The sequence below is a fragment of the Leptosomus discolor genome, chromosome 18 (genome assembly GCF_034619465.1).
Source record: "Leptosomus discolor isolate bLepDis1 chromosome 18, bLepDis1.hap2, whole genome shotgun sequence".
In the NCBI taxonomy this organism is placed as follows: domain Eukaryota; kingdom Metazoa; phylum Chordata; class Aves; order Leptosomiformes; family Leptosomidae; genus Leptosomus; species Leptosomus discolor.
The window spans coordinates 7,397,827-7,418,730 of record NC_141408.1 but is presented as its reverse complement, the minus strand read 5'-3'; the positions used below and the strand labels follow the sequence as shown (position 1 = coordinate 7,418,730).

At 60.8% G+C, this 20,904-nt stretch overlaps 2 protein-coding genes across 4 annotated transcripts; both read right to left on the bottom strand.

Annotated features, from left to right (window-relative positions):
- Positions 1–2,227: 2,227 nt before the first annotated feature.
- On the bottom strand, positions 2,228–9,103 carry LOC147414139 (coiled-coil domain-containing protein 183-like). 2 transcript variants are annotated; one of them, XM_086475235.1, is made up of 14 exons: positions 8,107–9,103; positions 7,287–7,408; positions 7,069–7,149; positions 6,144–6,305; positions 5,907–6,011; positions 5,589–5,711; positions 5,045–5,146; positions 4,837–4,897; positions 4,672–4,754; positions 4,231–4,391; positions 3,690–3,846; positions 3,420–3,545; positions 3,073–3,169; positions 2,228–2,453 (listed from the first exon to the last, which is right to left on the bottom strand). In XM_086475235.1, exons 2-14 carry the CDS (start codon positions 7,386–7,388, stop codon positions 2,275–2,277), a joined length of 1,539 nt encoding a protein of 512 aa, XP_086331361.1. In that variant the 5' UTR covers positions 7,389–7,408; positions 8,107–9,103; the 3' UTR covers positions 2,228–2,274. The 2 variants fall into 2 exon arrangements, with proteins under 2 accessions (XP_086331361.1, XP_086331360.1); XM_086475234.1 differs by lacking the exon at positions 8,107–9,103 and adding an exon at positions 7,501–7,670.
- A 3,324-nt stretch (positions 9,104–12,427) lies between these two features.
- On the bottom strand, positions 12,428–19,025 carry LOC147414138 (coiled-coil domain-containing protein 183-like). Of its 2 annotated transcripts, none has more exons than XM_086475252.1 (14): positions 18,307–19,025; positions 17,487–17,608; positions 17,269–17,349; positions 16,344–16,505; positions 16,107–16,211; positions 15,789–15,911; positions 15,245–15,346; positions 15,037–15,097; positions 14,872–14,954; positions 14,431–14,591; positions 13,890–14,046; positions 13,620–13,745; positions 13,273–13,369; positions 12,428–12,653 (listed from the first exon to the last, which is right to left on the bottom strand). In XM_086475252.1, the coding sequence occupies exons 2-14, from the start codon at positions 17,586–17,588 to the stop codon at positions 12,475–12,477; spliced, it is 1,539 nt and encodes a 512-aa protein (XP_086331378.1). In that variant the 5' UTR covers positions 17,589–17,608; positions 18,307–19,025; the 3' UTR covers positions 12,428–12,474. The 2 variants fall into 2 exon arrangements, with proteins under 2 accessions (XP_086331378.1, XP_086331377.1); XM_086475251.1 differs by lacking the exon at positions 18,307–19,025 and adding an exon at positions 17,701–17,870.
- Between the last annotated feature and the right edge of the window lie 1,879 nt (positions 19,026–20,904).

Below are 20,904 nucleotides of genomic sequence, written 5' to 3'. Positions count from 1 at the left end.
CCAGCCCTGCTGTGCCTGGCCAGGGGTGGCAGCGAGCAGGGGGTGCACAGGAGCAGGGGCTGGCACTTTGGGAGGTCACCTGCACTCGTGCATGCCCGGCCCCAGCCCAGGGCAGCGTGTGGGGGTGATCCTGGGCCCCCTGCCGTGACAGCCAGCAGCAGCCATGGTGCGCATGGCCCAGGGCTGTACCTGTTACCCTGCACCCTGCGGGGCTGGGCTGTGGGGTGCAGGGGAAGCGCATCCCCAGGCATCCCAAGCCCTCAGAGCCCCCCCCCCCGCCATCCTCCCATGGGCATCCCTGCCCCTGATCACCCTCAGCATCCTCCCCTGGCCCCCACCCCGGACACCCCATCTCGGCTCAGCAGCCCCCGTGCCATGGGTTCCAAAAGACCTTCCTCTAGTAAAGACTCAATAACGGGCTGTAATCCCTTTCTTCCTTCTTTTGAAACAGAGTATTGCTTTTTAGAGACTACTTGACCAGGCTGTTTCAAAGGAATCTGAAGGGGCTCCATATCTAATTTTCCATACTTCCCTGGGACTGCCCATACTTCCGGGTTTATTTTAGCATAATCTTTATCAGACAGTTTGCACAAAGTCACCCCAGTATTTGCTTCCTCATCATTCTTGATGATATTAATTTGCATTCCCAGTTTAACCATTAAATCCCTCCCCTATGGACTGCAATCGCAATTAGGGACAAACAAAATTTCATGCATTTCAAATTTATCTCCTACCTCAATTAGCAGTGGCTGAATAATTCATACTTGTTCAGCCTCTCCCCTCACCCCTTGGATAGTCAAAAATCCCCCTGACAATTGTCCCCCCTTTGGAATAAAGTTCAAAGTGGATTGAGAGGCCCCCACGTCCACTAGGAAGTGCACTTCCTCTCGATCTGGACTCACCCTACAAGTTATCAAGGGCTCCAGGGTGGTGGGTCCCTGACACAATGGGAGCCCCTGACACCCCTAACAATCCATTGCCAATAACCGGTGGACTTCCTCCTCACAAGGGTCCGCCTGTCTCTGAGGGCACTCCTTTTTCCAATGCCCTTTCCTTTTTGCAGATAGCACACTGATTTCTTCCCAATTGACCCCTTGGTTTACCCCCGCGCTGAGGAAGACATGTTTTTGTTAAATGCTGGTGTTCCCCTCCGTTTTTCTGATCCTGGGAGTCCCTGCATTTTCACCCTTGGGGGTTGTAAAAACTGTGCCGTAACTTTCGCCTTTACCCTCATCTTTTCCTCATCCCTTCTTACATACACCTGCTGTGCCTTCTTAACGCATTCTTCCAAGGGCCTGCTCTGCCACTCCTCATCTTTCTGTATTCTCCTTCTTATGTCAGGCCAGGATTTGGGGACAAATTGCACCCTTAACAAGGTGTCAAAGGCTGGCCCCTCAGGGTCCCTCCCCCCTCGTTTTCTTAAGGCATCCCTAGTCCTTTCCAGCCAGTGGGAGAGACTCTCCTCTTTTCCTCGTTCTAAAGACATAGCTTTTAGCACATTGTAGGGTCTAGGAATTGCCGTTTTAACCGCCCTAACGAAGTAGGCGCGATGACCCCAGAGGCGGGCCAAAGTAACCCGATTATTGGGATCCCTGTTAGGGTCCACCTGAGGAATTGTCTCCTCAACTGTGAGTGCATTTGCGCCTCCTGCTGCCTATCCGTGTTCATCTTCCCACAACTGACGAGCTTTCTGTAAAATCATCTGTTTTTCTTACTGTCCCAATAGGATTCCCAGGAGGAAATCCCAGTCCTTCCAGGTAGAATCAGCATTCCCCAGGTACTCATCTATTTTCTCCCCTACTCCAATAGGATCATCCAGGTAGGGGGGTAATTCCTTCTTTAGACCTCTTCTGTCATGTGCTGTTAGAGGCACAATAACAAACCCAAAACCTCCCCCTTGTCCTCCTAGAGGGACCTGCCTCAAGGGCATTTGATGAACTTTTTCAGGCTGTGTTTTAGGTTCTCGAGGAGCCTCGTATTTGGTTCCTCTCCTAGTCGCAGAGGGAGAGATCGCGTTTGAATCATCCCCCTCTTTACTGCTATCACCTGGAGGGGCTGTTGGGGCCCCTCAAGAGCCTGAACCCAATGGCTCTCCCCAGCCCAGCCCCAGCTCTGCAGGGAGAGCGGCTGGGCGAGGGCAAGGGGCACGGGGCTGCCTCCAAACCCAGCTCAGCACCCCTCAGGCTTTGACCCCCATGCGTTCTAGGGGACAGAAGCGACCACAGGCTTGAGAGGAACCAAGAAGAGCTGCTGTATTCAACTGCTGGGAAAAGGCTACAACAGCCGGTCTGGTGCATCCGAAGCGTCAGCGGTGGGCCGGAGATCCACAAAGCTGCCCTGGTACCAGCCAATTCTTGTCACTTTGTTTGCTTTTATCAGTTGCAGCCCCTGCTTCTTGATGTCTTTCCTGGTGGGGACAACTTTCTTGCCTTTCTTGGGAAAATCAGAGGGGTCTGGAGGAGAGAGCGGAGAGGAACGGGCTGAGGAGGGTCTGCGGGGTCACCTCTGCTGTGCCCGTGTCCTCAGGGGAGAGGCAGCACGTTTTTGAGGGCCGAGGGCACCCCGGAGAGCCCTCGGGCACAGGCACTCCCCACTAGCTCTTCCAGCCCAGCATCCCAGGATGACCACCGCTGTGGCCCATCTCCCACACTGCTGAGGCTTCCCGTAAAGGTCTGGAGCTACAGGGTGGTGGCTAAAAAAAGAGGTGGTAAGCTGCCAAAAGCTCATGGTCTCCTCCAAGAGCAGCCACTAGGAGGAGGCCCCAGGCAGAGCCAAGCACTGCTTAGTCTTCACAACCAGGTGATCTGGGAGGTGAGGCTCTCCCTCCTTGCCCCACAGCATCTCTCCTTGTTCCTGCTGTGCTTCGATACTCGCCGCCCCACCGCCTGCCTTCCTTCTCCCACATCCCCACCTCAAATCACCACCCATGCCCTAAGCCTTGCAGACAGCCAAGGTCAGCCCCAAGGCCTGGAGGCAACTCCTGGCTTGGGGTCTGCCGGGACAATGGGAGGCAGGCAAGGACGCCCAGAAGGCCCAGCGGGCAGGGGCTGGGGCAGCTGCTGTGTCTCCTACCTTCCACCGTGCTGCTGCTCTCCTTCAAGGGGATTCTGACGTTCTGCGGATGGTTCACAGCTGCCTTCTCCAGGGCATTCTGCACCTTGACAAGAGCCTGGGAAAGAGGCCCGGGGTTAAGTGCTGAAAGGGAGGTGGGTGTCACAGGCCAAGCGGTTCTCCACCTCCATGTCCCCCTGGAGAAAACAGCCCCCAGTGCCCAGTGCCACCTGGGGCTGAGCTGCTCCATGGCTCTTCCCTGGGGCCACCTGCATCCTCCCAGCTGGGAGGACGGCTTGGGACGGGCCATCCGGGAGAGCCCCGGGGGTGTCCCCAAAGATCACAGCAGGGACGGAGCCCCCGCGCACCTTATTCTCCTGGTCCAGGCTGCGCATTTCGGGGGACAGGCTGGCCACCCGCTGCACCAGGTACTGCAGCTTCTGCTGGCACTGCTGGAGCTTCTCCTCCACGCTGCTGGCCTTGACAGAATCGTCCTGGAGTCGGAGAGAGAAGAACCACCGTGGTGGGGAAAATGAGCCCCTTGGGGTGACGTCGGCTGCACCAAGCGTCACTGCGCTGTGCTCTCGCGCCACCGAGCAGCGGCTGGGGCCGTGCTCACCCCAGCACGGTGCAAGTACCTGGCCAGGCACGGTGATCCCACGCAGATAGGCAAAGAGGCTCTCGACAGCATCTCCAATCTGGACCAGGACCTGCTGGTTCCTCAGCACCGGGCCTCGCAGCTGCTCCAGCCGAGCCTCTTCCTGCTGCAGGTGCATCCTCAGCTCCTCCAGCCTCCTGCAGCCAAACACACTCGCATCTGTACAACTGCATAGGCATGCCGAGATACCCCCAAATCTGCTGCAAAAGCTGCTCAGGTTGCCCCCGCCCCCAAGTGCGGAGCAGAGATGCTGCCTGCAACCCAGCTCCGTGCTGCTGGTACCACTTCCCACGCCAGGCAAGGAGCAAGGGTCCCCCTGCTGCCACAGCGGGAGCTTTGGGTGCCCTGCCAGGAGCAGAGCTGGGCGAGCACCCTGCCCAGAAAACCTCCCGGTGCAGGAGGGGTGGGCGGCTGCAGGGGGACGGAGGAAGGGGTGCCCTGTTGGGACACGCATGATGCACACATCCCCCACAAGGGTAGGGGCACGCTTGGCATGACTGCCCTGAGGCCAGCAACAGCACCTGTTGGTCTCGGCGGGCGGGCGAAACTTCAGCTTGGCCTGCTTCACCTCCAGCTCCTTCAGCTTCTCCTCCATCATGTGGCGCTTCTGCTCGCAGGCCTTGATGCGCTCCTGCATGACCGCTAAGGACGACTTCTGCGCCAGGAGCTTGCTGGGGATGTCCTGGACGGGGGAGAGCACAGGGACTCAGCCCGTGGCGCTCCGGCAGGGTACAGGACCCGGGCCGTGGCCTCGGGGAGGTGTCTGCACCACGGACCGCTGCAAGCTCATGGCTCATAGGGAGAAAAGCAGCTCCATCCCTGCCCGCGCAAGAGGCCTTAGGGGGGCTCCAGCAGCAGAGGAGAGCAGCTAACCCGGCCACAAAGCAAGGCCAGCAGAGAGGTCTCAAAACCCCAGGGCTCCAACAGCCCCGGGTTTTACGGGGGAGGGGTTTTTATGTTACCCTGAAGTGAGAGCACTCCACGGCAGCCTTGGCCTTCTCCAGCTTCTCGGACGCTGCCTGGAACTCGGTGGCCTCTTTGGCAGCTGGGGTGGGAGGGAAGCGTCAGGGAAAGATGCCTGCGGCTGCGCCTGCGTCCCACCCCTCCGCAGCCCTCCAGGCACTCACCCACCAGCGGGTCCTGCGTGTGCACGCTCGGCAAGCCCTTGGCAGGCTGGGACCTGGCTTGCTGCAAGGACATTCATCGTCACCCCCTGAGCTGCTGGCACCCTGGGGGAGCTGGCCCTGCAGCCCCCCACCAGCACCACAGGGGGCTCAGCACTAATGCCCGCCACCTGCCCACAGCCCTGCCTGCGCCGGGTCCCCCCCGGCTCACCGCTCTCAGATGCCTTTCGAGCTCGCTCTTCTGGGTAGCCAGGGAGCGGCACCAGAGCTCTCTCTCCGCCAGGAACTCGGCTTTCTTCTTGGCCATGTCCTTCTGGAGCAGATCAGAGAAGGGAGAAGTGCCTGGGATGTCCAGCGCCAAACACGACCCCTGCCCCGTGTAAACAGGCTGGGAAGGAAAGCGGGCCAGGAGGGCTGGAGGGTGCAGCACGCTGCTTCGCCATGGCTGGTGCTTCAGGCGGGCAGGTGCTTCAGGCAGGCTGTGCCCAGCCCCAGGGCAGCCTGGCCCAAGAACACGACTCGAGAGGAGCTCTGGAGGCACGTGGGTGCCCTGGGCAAACCCAGCTCGGTCTCTTTTGCTCTTTATTGCAGAAGACTGAGCAGCCCCAGCGCGTGGTGCCGTCTGTGGGCTCTGGACGGCTGGAAAGGGGTGCTGGGCACCCACGGGAGAAGGGGGTCCTGCCTGGAAAACTCCCCCCAAGGTGGAGCTGGGGACGCTGGGACATTGCTCCGGGAGGTGCCTTGGACCATCTCACCTTGGCTGCAATAGCGGCTTTCAGGGCATCCAAGGCCATGAGCTCCATGGTTTCCAGCTCCTCGTGGTACAGATCAGCTGTCTTGCTCAGGAGGTCCAGGTGCTGAGGCAGCTGGGCCAGCTCCTGGGGCACAGGGAGCCACAGCACATCAGCCCACTGAGCCCCAGGGGTCCCCCGCGCTCTGACAGGGAATGAACGGAGGGGAGCAGGAGGACCGCGCTGATCCGGGAGGGCGTCCCACCAGCACGGCCCCTTGGGCACCTCATTGCCTTTGCAGGGGGAGCAGGTGGGACGATGGCACGGTGAGGAGGAGCTCACCTTCCTCAGGGCATCCCGCACCACCAGGTACACAGAGGTCACCTTCTCTGCAGCCTGGACTTTGATCAGCATCTTCTCAATGCTGTTCCTCAGCTGGTGAACCACCTGGCGCAGAGATGGCGGGGGGGACGGACACAGGGTGAGCCCCTGTGCGGAGCCTGGTGCCCACCCGGGGCGTGCAGGGCTTAGATTAAAGACCCCGTGGGTGCTGCCACCCCAGGGAGGGGCCCTGGGTACCTGTGCCTGATGCCACCGGTTGTCCATCTCGGCATCCTGCAGCTGCTGCAACTTCTCCTGCAGCTCATCCCGGACTCGGCTCCGCTGCCTCAGCTGGTACAGCAGCATGTTGCAGGTGTTCACCTGCTCGTGGATTTGAGCCTGGAGCTTCTCCTGGGCCACCTGGGTGGGCATGCAAGGGTTCACCCGGCTGGAAGTAGGGCTTGCTGGGCACCCACGGGAGAAGGGGGTCCTGCCTGGAAAACTCCCCCCAAGGTGGAGCTGGGGACGCTGGGACATTGCTCCGGGACATCGTCACTGCCTTGGCAGGACGGGCTCTGGCAGAGCTTTGCTCTGGGGGGCTGCTTGGGCTAAGGCAGAGGCAGGTGTCTGCTGATGGCACTGGCGGGTCAGGCTTAGGGACCCTGCATAACGCAGACCCGGGGCTGGGCATCCATAGAACCGGTCAGTGCCCCAGATGTGGAGGCTGGCGGAGAGCGGAGGCACCGCTCTCTGCCTGCAAGAGGCCCCTGGGCAAAGGCAGCTCCGCGGGGCCAGCGCCTCTCTCTCTCGAGGCTTAGAATAAGCAGGTCACCACGTTGGGACAGGCGGCAAAGGGCAGAGACAGCACCTGTCTCCCAGGGGTGCAGCTGGACCCTGTAGGAACCCAGGCAGCCCCGGGGACGCGCAGGGTGGGAGGGCCAGGAGCTCTGCTGGGGCAAAGCATCTGCGCAGGGAGCTAAAGGAGGACCTGCACGGATGGGTGCAGCGGTGGAAAGGGACCCCGTGGGACCACACGTGAACACCCCGTGTCTCGCTGTACCAGCCCTGTGGGGCTGTCCTGGGGCCAGCACCAGGCCCCTCTGCCCTGCCCCCTGTTCTTCTGAGCGTCCCCGGAGCCCCAGCCCCCTGGGAGCAGCCCCTGCCCTCCGGACCCTGCTGTTACCTCCAGCGTTTTCCCGGCCAAAGCGATGCCCAAGGGTTTCTGCGCTCCGAAAGCCTCAGAGGCGGCAAGTGGCTTCCACGCCTGTGGGCAGGAGAGAGCTCTCTTGAACTGTGGCGACAGTCGCACCCTATCGCTGCCCTCCCGAGAGGCGCGGCGGAGGAGCTGGCTCTGCAGGGCCAGCACCAGGCAGGGGTAGAGCAGGTGGGATGGGCTGGTACCTTCTGGGCAGCGCTCAGGGCACGGATGTCCTGCTGCACCGCCTCACGCAGCGGGGGAAGCCGCTCTCTCTTCTGACGGAGCTTCTCCTCACAGGACAGCATAAAAATCTTCCTGCCTTGCTCTGGAGGACACAAAGGTGCTGTTGGTACCATGCAGGACGACGTGGGGACCAGGAGCCCCCGGGCCGTCCCCCCGAAGCCCAAGGGGCAGCACCTTGCAAGGCGAGGGTGGCGCGCAGCCCCTGGGCCTGCTGGCTGAGCATTGCCTTCCGGCCCTGCATGGTGCTGCTCCTGCTGTGTGCGTGGCAGCTGTCGCAGCTCCACTGCCCGACGGGGACGCCGTGACTGCTGGAGAGGTCACGGCCGCTGGACACGTCGCTGGGCGGCGACCACATGTCACTGACACCCAACACACGTGTCACAGCCACCCACGGAATCGTTGCCATGGCACCTCCAAGGGCTGCACGCCACACCCCTCCTGATGGGCCGTTGCCTCCCGCGCGCCCATCGCTGCCCACAGCCCCTTCCTCTCCGCTTCTGCGGGCAACACGTTCATTAAGAAGCAATTCCTGGGCTCTCTCTCCGGGAGCCGAAGGCAGGGCGGGCAGCGGGGATCCCACCTCGGTTTCCCATCCCTGCGGCTACAGCAGGCGCAAGCTGCCCAGCCCAGGGAGCCCTCCAAGCCCCACCAGAAACTGGGTGAGGACAGTTACAGGCAAAACACGTGTCCACGTAGACCCAAACACACTACCAGCCCTCTCGGCAAGCTGCTGGCTTGTTTCAAATGGCAAGAGCAGTCTCTTACTACCTGGACACGTACCTTCAGAAATTCCAGGGAGTTAGTCAGCACTAACGGTTGGGCAGGGAGTTACGCTGCTGTGGAAATGGGCAAGGACAAAGCAGCTACCGATGCTGCTACTGACTTTGGTGCTTCCCATACGTTCCTGCTGAACTACAAACATGACAAGAAACACAAGCATGTACGCTTCTTTCTTGACAAATAGAGCCAAGCTCCTTCTACCAGAGAAAACTCTTCACACTGGGGTTGCAGAAGACGGCTTTATAAGGAAATTGCCTTCCGAGCACCAAGCTCCTAAATCACCTTGGGTTAAGTTTCTCTAAGTCAAGACCTTTAACCTACAGCCATCCTATTGTGCTCTAGGTGTCGAACATGGAAAACACAGAAATCCTTGGACTGTCAAATCAAGTATTAGTGACACAGTATCATCTGAGGCTCTTACTCAGGCTCTCATTTGCAGATTCACTAATTGCACGTCAGCGCTAGGTGCCAGTGACCAGCTAAATATCAACATTAGCAGCACGAAGAGACGGCCACTTGGAAAACAAGGGGTTAAGGGCTGGTACAGACGAGGGATCTTGCCAATCTGTCCATGGACATAGAGATCTCCACCTGGGGCAAATACAGTTACCACGCCAGTAAACTTTCCTAGGCAGCTGTCCCTACCCAGCTGGCTCCAAAAGCCCCCTGCAGCCGTTCACTCACCCCTAGTCTGTCCCCTCAGGGCTGGGGAGGAGAAAATGCAACCGAAAGGGCTTGAGGGTCGAGACAAAGGACAGGGAGGGCTCACCCACCAGTTACGGCCACCAGCAAAAGACAGGCTCCACTTGGGGATAACAACACACATTTCATACAAAACAACCACCACCATCAAGGAGAACGAGAGATACAACCGGGTCTGAAATACAACGCACCTTCCCCCCGCCAGCCCTCCGCTCTTCCCGCGCTCAGCTCTGCTCCCTCTTCCCCCCCAGCAGCACAGGGGGGGCAGGGAATGGGGGGCACAGCCCGGCCGGCACGAGGGGTCTCCCTGCTCCTTCCCCCTCAGGGAGAGGGGCCCTCGCCGCCCTCCCCTGCCCCCCCGGGGTCCCTCTCCCGGCAGACACTCCTCCACCCCCTGCCCCAACGCGAGTCCTTCCCGCGGGGCCGCAGCTCCCCAACCCGCCCCAGCGCGGGGCCCTCCCGGGGCTGCCGCCCTCCCACCGACGGGCGGCTCCAGCGCGGGCGGAGTCGCGGCTGCTCCGGGCCCGGGCCCTGCTCCTCCGGCCCGGGGCCCTCCGCGGGCTGCAGGGCGACCTCTGGGCCGCCGCTGGGCTCCAGGGGCTGCAGGGGCTCCGCCGCCATCTTAACCGCGGGCCGCAGGGGAACCCCTGCTCCGGCACAGCTCCCCCTCTGCTGCCTCCCGGACCGGGGCTCCGCAGGGCTGGCTCTCTCCCATCCCCCTTCTCTCACACCCTCGCCAACACACACAGACAAAACCAAAGCCGACAATCAGCGGCTTCTTTCCCTCTTCAACCGGGATTCGCAGAGGCGCCATCGGCCTGGCCTTGCCCAGAGGCGGGTCCGAAATTGGAGTCGGGGGAGCTTCTCGGAGCCTCTTCCAGGGGCTCCCTCCCCCACTACCGAAACCGTGCCAAAACCCCACCAGACACCAAACTACCACAGCAGCATTGAAACACCGAGGAAGATCAGCTTGGGGGCGAGAGAAAGCGTTTTAAGATGGATAAAAGGGTTCAAGAAGCTCTGTTCCACTGGCCCTGAGCAAAACTCAGGCTCTAGAGCGGCAACTCCTTCCAAAATATTCCTAAAGAAACGTCGCGCAGCCTTGCACACGCTGGTGTCAATAGGCTGCTGCAGAAATCAGCTTCCTGGAGGAAGCCTTGGACTAAGGATCTAGTCCCGCAGGCCCTCGGCACCTGACCTGTCAAACCTCCCTCCTCCAGCGGACTTCAACTCCCCCTGCTTAAATCCTACAAAATTCACACCCCCCTGCCCCCTGCTGCCCCCCCCGCCCAGTGCTGTGTGACTGATCCAGCCCAGCACAGGGTGAGGTGCCCGACGGCTCTCACTGGGCCCCCCCAAATCCGGCTGTGAACACACAGATCCCAGCACTGCCCAGCCCTGCTGTGCCTGGCCAGGGGTGGCAGCGAGCAGGGGGTGCACAGGAGCAGGGGCTGGCACTTTGGGAGGTCACCTGCACTCGTGCATGCCCGGCCCCAGCCCAGGGCAGCGTGTGGGGGTGATCCTGGGCCCCCTGCCGTGACAGCCAGCAGCAGCCATGGTGCGCATGGCCCAGGGCTGTACCTGTTACCCTGCACCCTGCGGGGCTGGGCTGTGGGGTGCAGGGGAAGCGCATCCCCAGGCATCCCAAGCCCTCAGAGCCCCCCCCCCCGCCATCCTCCCATGGGCATCCCTGCCCCTGATCACCCTCAGCATCCTCCCCTGGCCCCCACCCCGGACACCCCATCTCGGCTCAGCAGCCCCCGTGCCATGGGTTCCAAAAGACCTTCCTCTAGTAAAGACTCAATAACGGGCTGTAATCCCTTTCTTCCTTCTTTTGAAACAGAGTATTGCTTTTTAGAGACTACTTGACCAGGCTGTTTCAAAGGAATCTGAAGGGGCTCCATATCTAATTTTCCATACTTCCCTGGGACTGCCCATACTTCCGGGTTTATTTTAGCATAATCTTTATCAGACAGTTTGCACAAAGTCACCCCAGTATTTGCTTCCTCATCATTCTTGATGATATTAATTTGCATTCCCAGTTTAACCATTAAATCCCTCCCCTATGGACTGCAATCGCAATTAGGGACAAACAAAATTTCATGCATTTCAAATTTATCTCCTACCTCAATTAGCAGTGGCTGAATAATTCATACTTGTTCAGCCTCTCCCCTCACCCCTTGGATAGTCAAAAATCCCCCTGACAATTGTCCCCCCTTTGGAATAAAGTTCAAAGTGGATTGAGAGGCCCCCACGTCCACTAGGAAGTGCACTTCCTCTCGATCTGGACTCACCCTACAAGTTATCAAGGGCTCCAGGGTGGTGGGTCCCTGACACAATGGGAGCCCCTGACACCCCTAACAATCCATTGCCAATAACCGGTGGACTTCCTCCTCACAAGGGTCCGCCTGTCTCTGAGGGCACTCCTTTTTCCAATGCCCTTTCCTTTTTGCAGATAGCACACTGATTTCTTCCCAATTGACCCCTTGGTTTACCCCCGCGCTGAGGAAGACATGTTTTTGTTAAATGCTGGTGTTCCCCTCCGTTTTTCTGATCCTGGGAGTCCCTGCATTTTCACCCTTGGGGGTTGTAAAAACTGTGCCGTAACTTTCGCCTTTACCCTCATCTTTTCCTCATCCCTTCTTACATACACCTGCTGTGCCTTCTTAACGCATTCTTCCAAGGGCCTGCTCTGCCACTCCTCATCTTTCTGTATTCTCCTTCTTATGTCAGGCCAGGATTTGGGGACAAATTGCACCCTTAACAAGGTGTCAAAGGCTGGCCCCTCAGGGTCCCTCCCCCCTCGTTTTCTTAAGGCATCCCTAGTCCTTTCCAGCCAGTGGGAGAGACTCTCCTCTTTTCCTCGTTCTAAAGACATAGCTTTTAGCACATTGTAGGGTCTAGGAATTGCCGTTTTAACCGCCCTAACGAAGTAGGCGCGATGACCCCAGAGGCGGGCCAAAGTAACCCGATTATTGGGATCCCTGTTAGGGTCCACCTGAGGAATTGTCTCCTCAACTGTGAGTGCATTTGCGCCTCCTGCTGCCTATCCGTGTTCATCTTCCCACAACTGACGAGCTTTCTGTAAAATCATCTGTTTTTCTTACTGTCCCAATAGGATTCCCAGGAGGAAATCCCAGTCCTTCCAGGTAGAATCAGCATTCCCCAGGTACTCATCTATTTTCTCCCCTACTCCAATAGGATCATCCAGGTAGGGGGGTAATTCCTTCTTTAGACCTCTTCTGTCATGTGCTGTTAGAGGCACAATAACAAACCCAAAACCTCCCCCTTGTCCTCCTAGAGGGACCTGCCTCAAGGGCATTTGATGAACTTTTTCAGGCTGTGTTTTAGGTTCTCGAGGAGCCTCGTATTTGGTTCCTCTCCTAGTCGCAGAGGGAGAGATCGCGTTTGAATCATCCCCCTCTTTACTGCTATCACCTGGAGGGGCTGTTGGGGCCCCTCAAGAGCCTGAACCCAATGGCTCTCCCCAGCCCAGCCCCAGCTCTGCAGGGAGAGCGGCTGGGCGAGGGCAAGGGGCACGGGGCTGCCTCCAAACCCAGCTCAGCACCCCTCAGGCTTTGACCCCCATGCGTTCTAGGGGACAGAAGCGACCACAGGCTTGAGAGGAACCAAGAAGAGCTGCTGTATTCAACTGCTGGGAAAAGGCTACAACAGCCGGTCTGGTGCATCCGAAGCGTCAGCGGTGGGCCGGAGATCCACAAAGCTGCCCTGGTACCAGCCAATTCTTGTCACTTTGTTTGCTTTTATCAGTTGCAGCCCCTGCTTCTTGATGTCTTTCCTGGTGGGGACAACTTTCTTGCCTTTCTTGGGAAAATCAGAGGGGTCTGGAGGAGAGAGCGGAGAGGAACGGGCTGAGGAGGGTCTGCGGGGTCACCTCTGCTGTGCCCGTGTCCTCAGGGGAGAGGCAGCACGTTTTTGAGGGCCGAGGGCACCCCGGAGAGCCCTCGGGCACAGGCACTCCCCACTAGCTCTTCCAGCCCAGCATCCCAGGATGACCACCGCTGTGGCCCATCTCCCACACTGCTGAGGCTTCCCGTAAAGGTCTGGAGCTACAGGGTGGTGGCTAAAAAAAGAGGTGGTAAGCTGCCAAAAGCTCATGGTCTCCTCCAAGAGCAGCCACTAGGAGGAGGCCCCAGGCAGAGCCAAGCACTGCTTAGTCTTCACAACCAGGTGATCTGGGAGGTGAGGCTCTCCCTCCTTGCCCCACAGCATCTCTCCTTGTTCCTGCTGTGCTTCGATACTCGCCGCCCCACCGCCTGCCTTCCTTCTCCCACATCCCCACCTCAAATCACCACCCATGCCCTAAGCCTTGCAGACAGCCAAGGTCAGCCCCAAGGCCTGGAGGCAACTCCTGGCTTGGGGTCTGCCGGGACAATGGGAGGCAGGCAAGGACGCCCAGAAGGCCCAGCGGGCAGGGGCTGGGGCAGCTGCTGTGTCTCCTACCTTCCACCGTGCTGCTGCTCTCCTTCAAGGGGATTCTGACGTTCTGCGGATGGTTCACAGCTGCCTTCTCCAGGGCATTCTGCACCTTGACAAGAGCCTGGGAAAGAGGCCCGGGGTTAAGTGCTGAAAGGGAGGTGGGTGTCACAGGCCAAGCGGTTCTCCACCTCCATGTCCCCCTGGAGAAAACAGCCCCCAGTGCCCAGTGCCACCTGGGGCTGAGCTGCTCCATGGCTCTTCCCTGGGGCCACCTGCATCCTCCCAGCTGGGAGGACGGCTTGGGACGGGCCATCCGGGAGAGCCCCGGGGGTGTCCCCAAAGATCACAGCAGGGACGGAGCCCCCGCGCACCTTATTCTCCTGGTCCAGGCTGCGCATTTCGGGGGACAGGCTGGCCACCCGCTGCACCAGGTACTGCAGCTTCTGCTGGCACTGCTGGAGCTTCTCCTCCACGCTGCTGGCCTTGACAGAATCGTCCTGGAGTCGGAGAGAGAAGAACCACCGTGGTGGGGAAAATGAGCCCCTTGGGGTGACGTCGGCTGCACCAAGCGTCACTGCGCTGTGCTCTCGCGCCACCGAGCAGCGGCTGGGGCCGTGCTCACCCCAGCACGGTGCAAGTACCTGGCCAGGCACGGTGATCCCACGCAGATAGGCAAAGAGGCTCTCGACAGCATCTCCAATCTGGACCAGGACCTGCTGGTTCCTCAGCACCGGGCCTCGCAGCTGCTCCAGCCGAGCCTCTTCCTGCTGCAGGTGCATCCTCAGCTCCTCCAGCCTCCTGCAGCCAAACACACTCGCATCTGTACAACTGCATAGGCATGCCGAGATACCCCCAAATCTGCTGCAAAAGCTGCTCAGGTTGCCCCCGCCCCCAAGTGCGGAGCAGAGATGCTGCCTGCAACCCAGCTCCGTGCTGCTGGTACCACTTCCCACGCCAGGCAAGGAGCAAGGGTCCCCCTGCTGCCACAGCGGGAGCTTTGGGTGCCCTGCCAGGAGCAGAGCTGGGCGAGCACCCTGCCCAGAAAACCTCCCGGTGCAGGAGGGGTGGGCGGCTGCAGGGGGACGGAGGAAGGGGTGCCCTGTTGGGACACGCATGATGCACACATCCCCCACAAGGGTAGGGGCACGCTTGGCATGACTGCCCTGAGGCCAGCAACAGCACCTGTTGGTCTCGGCGGGCGGGCGAAACTTCAGCTTGGCCTGCTTCACCTCCAGCTCCTTCAGCTTCTCCTCCATCATGTGGCGCTTCTGCTCGCAGGCCTTGATGCGCTCCTGCATGACCGCTAAGGACGACTTCTGCGCCAGGAGCTTGCTGGGGATGTCCTGGACGGGGGAGAGCACAGGGACTCAGCCCGTGGCGCTCCGGCAGGGTACAGGACCCGGGCCGTGGCCTCGGGGAGGTGTCTGCACCACGGACCGCTGCAAGCTCATGGCTCATAGGGAGAAAAGCAGCTCCATCCCTGCCCGCGCAAGAGGCCTTAGGGGGGCTCCAGCAGCAGAGGAGAGCAGCTAACCCGGCCACAAAGCAAGGCCAGCAGAGAGGTCTCAAAACCCCAGGGCTCCAACAGCCCCGGGTTTTACGGGGGAGGGGTTTTTATGTTACCCTGAAGTGAGAGCACTCCACGGCAGCCTTGGCCTTCTCCAGCTTCTCGGACGCTGCCTGGAACTCGGTGGCCTCTTTGGCAGCTGGGGTGGGAGGGAAGCGTCAGGGAAAGATGCCTGCGGCTGCGCCTGCGTCCCACCCCTCCGCAGCCCTCCAGGCACTCACCCACCAGCGGGTCCTGCGTGTGCACGCTCGGCAAGCCCTTGGCAGGCTGGGACCTGGCTTGCTGCAAGGACATTCATCGTCACCCCCTGAGCTGCTGGCACCCTGGGGGAGCTGGCCCTGCAGCCCCCCACCAGCACCACAGGGGGCTCAGCACTAATGCCCGCCACCTGCCCACAGCCCTGCCTGCGCCGGGTCCCCCCCGGCTCACCGCTCTCAGATGCCTTTCGAGCTCGCTCTTCTGGGTAGCCAGGGAGCGGCACCAGAGCTCTCTCTCCGCCAGGAACTCGGCTTTCTTCTTGGCCATGTCCTTCTGGAGCAGATCAGAGAAGGGAGAAGTGCCTGGGATGTCCAGCGCCAAACACGACCCCTGCCCCGTGTAAACAGGCTGGGAAGGAAAGCGGGCCAGGAGGGCTGGAGGGTGCAGCACGCTGCTTCGCCATGGCTGGTGCTTCAGGCGGGCAGGTGCTTCAGGCAGGCTGTGCCCAGCCCCAGGGCAGCCTGGCCCAAGAGCACGACTCGAGAGGAGCTCTGGAGGCACGTGGGTGCCCTGGGCAAACCCAGCTCGGTCTCTTTTGCTCTTTATTGCAGAAGACTGAGCAGCCCCAGCGCGTGGTGCCGTCTGTGGGCTCTGGACGGCTGGAAAGGGGTGCTGGGCACCCACGGGAGAAGGGGGTCCTGCCTGGAAAACTCCCCCCAAGGTGGAGCTGGGGACGCTGGGACATTGCTCCGGGAGGTGCCTTGGACCATCTCACCTTGGCTGCAATAGCGGCTTTCAGGGCATCCAAGGCCATGAGCTCCATGGTTTCCAGCTCCTCGTGGTACAGATCAGCTGTCTTGCTCAGGAGGTCCAGGTGCTGAGGCAGCTGGGCCAGCTCCTGGGGCACAGGGAGCCACAGCACATCAGCCCACTGAGCCCCAGGGGTCCCCCGCGCTCTGACAGGGAATGAACGGAGGGGAGCAGGAGGACCGCGCTGATCCGGGAGGGCGTCCCACCAGCACGGCCCCTTGGGCACCTCATTGCCTTTGCAGGGGGAGCAGGTGGGACGATGGCACGGTGAGGAGGAGCTCACCTTCCTCAGGGCATCCCGCACCACCAGGTACACAGAGGTCACCTTCTCTGCAGCCTGGACTTTGATCAGCATCTTCTCAATGCTGTTCCTCAGCTGGTGAACCACCTGGCGCAGAGATGGCGGGGGGGACGGACACAGGGTGAGCCCCTGTGCGGAGCCTGGTGCCCACCCGGGGCGTGCAGGGCTTAGATTAAAGACCCCGTGGGTGCTGCCACCCCAGGGAGGGGCCCTGGGTACCTGTGCCTGATGCCACCGGTTGTCCATCTCGGCATCCTGCAGCTGCTGCAACTTCTCCTGCAGCTCATCCCGGACTCGGCTCCGCTGCCTCAGCTGGTACAGCAGCATGTTGCAGGTGTTCACCTGCTCGTGGATTTGAGCCTGGAGCTTCTCCTGGGCCACCTGGGTGGGCATGCAAGGGTTCACCCGGCTGGAAGTAGGGCTTGCTGGGCACCCACGGGAGAAGGGGGTCCTGCCTGGAAAACTCCCCCCAAGGTGGAGCTGGGGACGCTGGGACATTGCTCCGGGACATCGTCACTGCCTTGGCAGGACGGGCTCTGGCAGAGCTTTGCTCTGGGGGGCTGCTTGGGCTAAGGCAGAGGCAGGTGTCTGCTGATGGCACTGGCGGGTCAGGCTTAGGGACCCTGCATAACGCAGACCCGGGGCTGGGCATCCATAGAACCGGTCAGTGCCCCAGATGTGGAGGCTGGCGGAGAGCGGAGGCACCGCTCTCTGCCTGCAAGAGGCCCCTGGGCAAAGGCAGCTCCGCGGGGCCAGCGCCTCTCTCTCTCGAGGCTTAGAATAAGCAGGTCACCACGTTGGGACAGGCGGCAAAGGGCAGAGACAGCACCTGTCTCCCAGGGGTGCAGCTGGACCCTGTAGGAACCCAGGCAGCCCCGGGGACGCGCAGGGTGGGAGGGCCAGGAGCTCTGCTGGGGCAAAGCATCTGCGCAGGGAGCTAAAGGAGGACCTGCACGGATGGGTGCAGCGGTGGAAAGGGACCCCGTGGGACCACACGTGAACACCCCGTGTCTCGCTGTACCAGCCCTGTGGGGCTGTCCTGGGGCCAGCACCAGGCCCCTCTGCCCTGCCCCCTGTTCTTCTGAGCGTCCCCGGAGCCCCAGCCCCCTGGGAGCAGCCCCTGCCCTCCGGACCCTGCTGTTACCTCCAGCGTTTTCCCGGCCAAAGCGATGCCCAAGGGTTTCTGCGCTCCGAAAGCCTCAGAGGCGGCAAGTGGCTTCCACGCCTGTGGGCAGGAGAGAGCTCTCTTGAACTGTGGCGACAGTCGCACCCTATCGCTGCCCTCCCGAGAGGCGCGGCGGAGGAGCTGGCTCTGCAGGGCCAGCACCAGGCAGGGGTAGAGCAGGTGGGATGGGCTGGTACCTTCTGGGCAGCGCTCAGGGCACGGATGTCCTGCTGCACCGCCTCACGCAGCGGGGGAAGCCGCTCTCTCTTCTGACGGAGCTTCTCCTCACAGGACAGCATAAAAATCTTCCTGCCTTGCTCTGGAGGACACAAAGGTGCTGTTGGTACCATGCAGGACGACGTGGGGACCAGGAGCCCCCGGGCCGTCCCCCCGAAGCCCAAGGGGCAGCACCTTGCAAGGCGAGGGTGGCGCGCAGCCCCTGGGCCTGCTGGCTGAGCATTGCCTTCCGGCCCTGCATGGTGCTGCTCCTGCTGTGTGCGTGGCAGCTGTCGCAGCTCCACTGCCCGACGGGGACGCCGTGACTGCTGGAGAGGTCACGGCCGCTGGACACGTCGCTGGGCGGCGACCACATGTCACTGACACCCAACACACGTGTCACAGCCACCCACGGAATCGTTGCCATGGCACCTCCAAGGGCTGCACGCCACACCCCTCCTGATGGGCCGTTGCCTCCCGCGCGCCCATCGCTGCCCACAGCCCCTTCCTCTCCGCTTCTGCGGGCAACACGTTCATTAAGAAGCAATTCCTGGGCTCTCTCTCCGGGAGCCGAAGGCAGGGCGGGCAGCGGGGATCCCACCTCGGTTTCCCATCCCTGCGGCTACAGCAGGCGCAAGCTGCCCAGCCCAGGGAGCCCTCCAAGCCCCACCAGAAACTGGGTGAGGACAGTTACAGGCAAAACACGTGTCCACGTAGACCCAAACACACTACCAGCCCTCTCGGCAAGCTGCTGGCTTGTTTCAAATGGCAAGAGCAGTCTCTTACTACCTGGACACGTACCTTCAGAAATTCCAGGGAGTTAGTCAGCACTAACGGTTGGGCAGGGAGTTACGCTGCTGTGGAAATGGGCAAGGACAAAGCAGCTACCGATGCTGCTACTGACTTTGGTGCTTCCCATACGTTCCTGCTGAACTACAAACATGACAAGAAACACAAGCATGTACGCTTCTTTCTTGACAAATAGAGCCAAGCTCCTTCTACCAGAGAAAACTCTTCACACTGGGGTTGCAGAAGACGGCTTTATAAGGAAATTGCCTTCCGAGCACCAAGCTCCTAAATCACCTTGGGTTAAGTTTCTCTAAGTCAAGACCTTTAACCTACAGCCATCCTATTGTGCTCTAGGTGTCGAACATGGAAAACACAGAAATCCTTGGACTGTCAAATCAAGTATTAGTGACACAGTATCATCTGAGGCTCTTACTCAGGCTCTCATTTGCAGATTCACTAATTGCACGTCAGCGCTAGGTGCCAGTGACCAGCTAAATATCAACATTAGCAGCACGAAGAGACGGCCACTTGGAAAACAAGGGGTTAAGGGCTGGTACAGACGAGGGATCTTGCCAATCTGTCCATGGACATAGAGATCTCCACCTGGGGCAAATACAGTTACCACGCCAGTAAACTTTCCTAGGCAGCTGTCCCTACCCAGCTGGCTCCAAAAGCCCCCTGCAGCCGTTCACTCACCCCTAGTCTGTCCCCTCAGGGTTGGGGAGGAGAAAATGCAACCGAAAGGGCTTGAGGGTCAAGACAAAGGACAGGGAGGGCTCACCCACCAGTTACGGCCACCAGCAAAAGACAGACTCCACTTGGGGATAACAACACACATTTCATACAAAACAACCACCACCATCAAGGAGAACGAGAGATACAACCGGGTCTGAAATACAACGCACCTTCCCCCCGCCAGCCCTCCGCTCTTCCCGCGCTCAGCTCTGCTCCCTCTTCCCCCCCAGCAGCGCAGGGGGGGCAGGGAATGGGGGGCACAGCCCGGCCGGCACGAGGGGTCTCCCTGCTCCTTCCCCCTCAGGGAGAGGGGCCCTCGCCGCCCTCCCCTGCCCCCCCGGGGTCCCTCTCCCGGCAGACACTCCTCCACCCCCTGCCCCAACGCGAGTCCTTCCCGCGGGGCCGCAGCTCCCCAACCCGCCCCAGCGCGGGGCCCTCCCGGGGCTGCCGCCCTCCCACCGACGGGCGGCTCCAGCGCGGGCGGAGTCGCGGCTGCTCCGGGCCCGGGCCCTGCTCCTCCGGCCCGGGGCCCTCCGCGGGCTGCAGGGCGACCTCTGGGCCGCCGCTGGGCTCCAGGGGCTGCAGGGGCTCCGCCGCCATCTTAACCGCGGGCCGCAGGGGAACCCCTGCTCCGGCACAGCTCCCCCTCTCCCGCCTCCCGGACCGGGGCTCCGCAGGGCTGGCTCTCTCCCATCCCCCTTCTCTCACACCCTCGCCAACACACACAGACAAAACCAAAGCCGACAATCAACGGCTTCTTTCCCTCTTCAACCGGGATTCGCAGAGGTGCCATCGGCCTGGCCTTGCCCAGAGGCGGGTCCGAAATTGAAGCCGGGGGAGCTTCTCGGAGCCTCTTCCAGGGGCTCCCTCCCCCACTACCGAAACCGTGCCAAAACCCCACCAGACACCAAACTACCACAGCAGCATTGAAACACCGAGGAAGATCAGCTTGGGGGCGAGAGAAAGCGTTTTAAGATGGATAAAAGGGTTCAAGAAGCTCTGTTCCACTGGCCCTGAGCAAAACTCAGGCTCTAGAGCGGCAACTCCTTCCAAAATATTCCTAAAGAAACGTCGCGCAGCCTTGCACACGCTGGTGTCAATAGGCTGCTGCAGAAATCAGCTTCCTGGAGGAAGCCTTGGACTAAGGATCTAGTCCCGCAGGCCCTCGGCACCTGACCTGTCAAACCTCCCTCCTCCAGCGGACTTCAACTCCCCCTGCTTAAATCCTACAAAATTCACACCCCCCTGCCCCCTGCTGCCCCCCCCGCCCAGTGCTGTGTGACTGATCCAGCCCAGCACAGGGTGAGGTGCCCGACGGCTCTCACTGGGCCCCCCCAAATCCGGCTGTGAACACACAGATCCCAGCACTGCCCAGCCCTGCTGTGCCTGGCCAGGGGTGGCAGCGAGCAGGGGGTGCACAGGAGCAGGGGCTGGCAGTTTGGGAGGTCACCTGCACTCGTGCATGCCCGGCCCCAGCCCAGGGCAGCGTGTGGGGGTGATCCTGGGCCCCCTGCCGTGACAGCCAGCAGCAGCCATGGTGCGCATGGCCCAGGGCTGTACCTGTTACCCTGCACCCTGCGGGGCTGGGCTGTGGGGTGCAGGGGAAGCGCATCCCCAGGCATCCCAAGCCCTCAGAGCCCCCCCCCCCGCCATCCTCCCATGGGCATCCCTGCCCCTGATCACCCTCAGCATCCTCCCCTGGCCCCCACCCCGGACACCCCATCTCGGCTCAGCAGCCCCCGTGCCATGGGTTCCAAAAGACCTTCCTCTAGTAAAGACTCAATAACGGGCTGTAATCCCTTTCTTCCTTCTTTTGAAACAGAGTATTGCTTTTTAGAGACTACTTGACCAGGCTGTTTCAAAGGAATCTGAAGG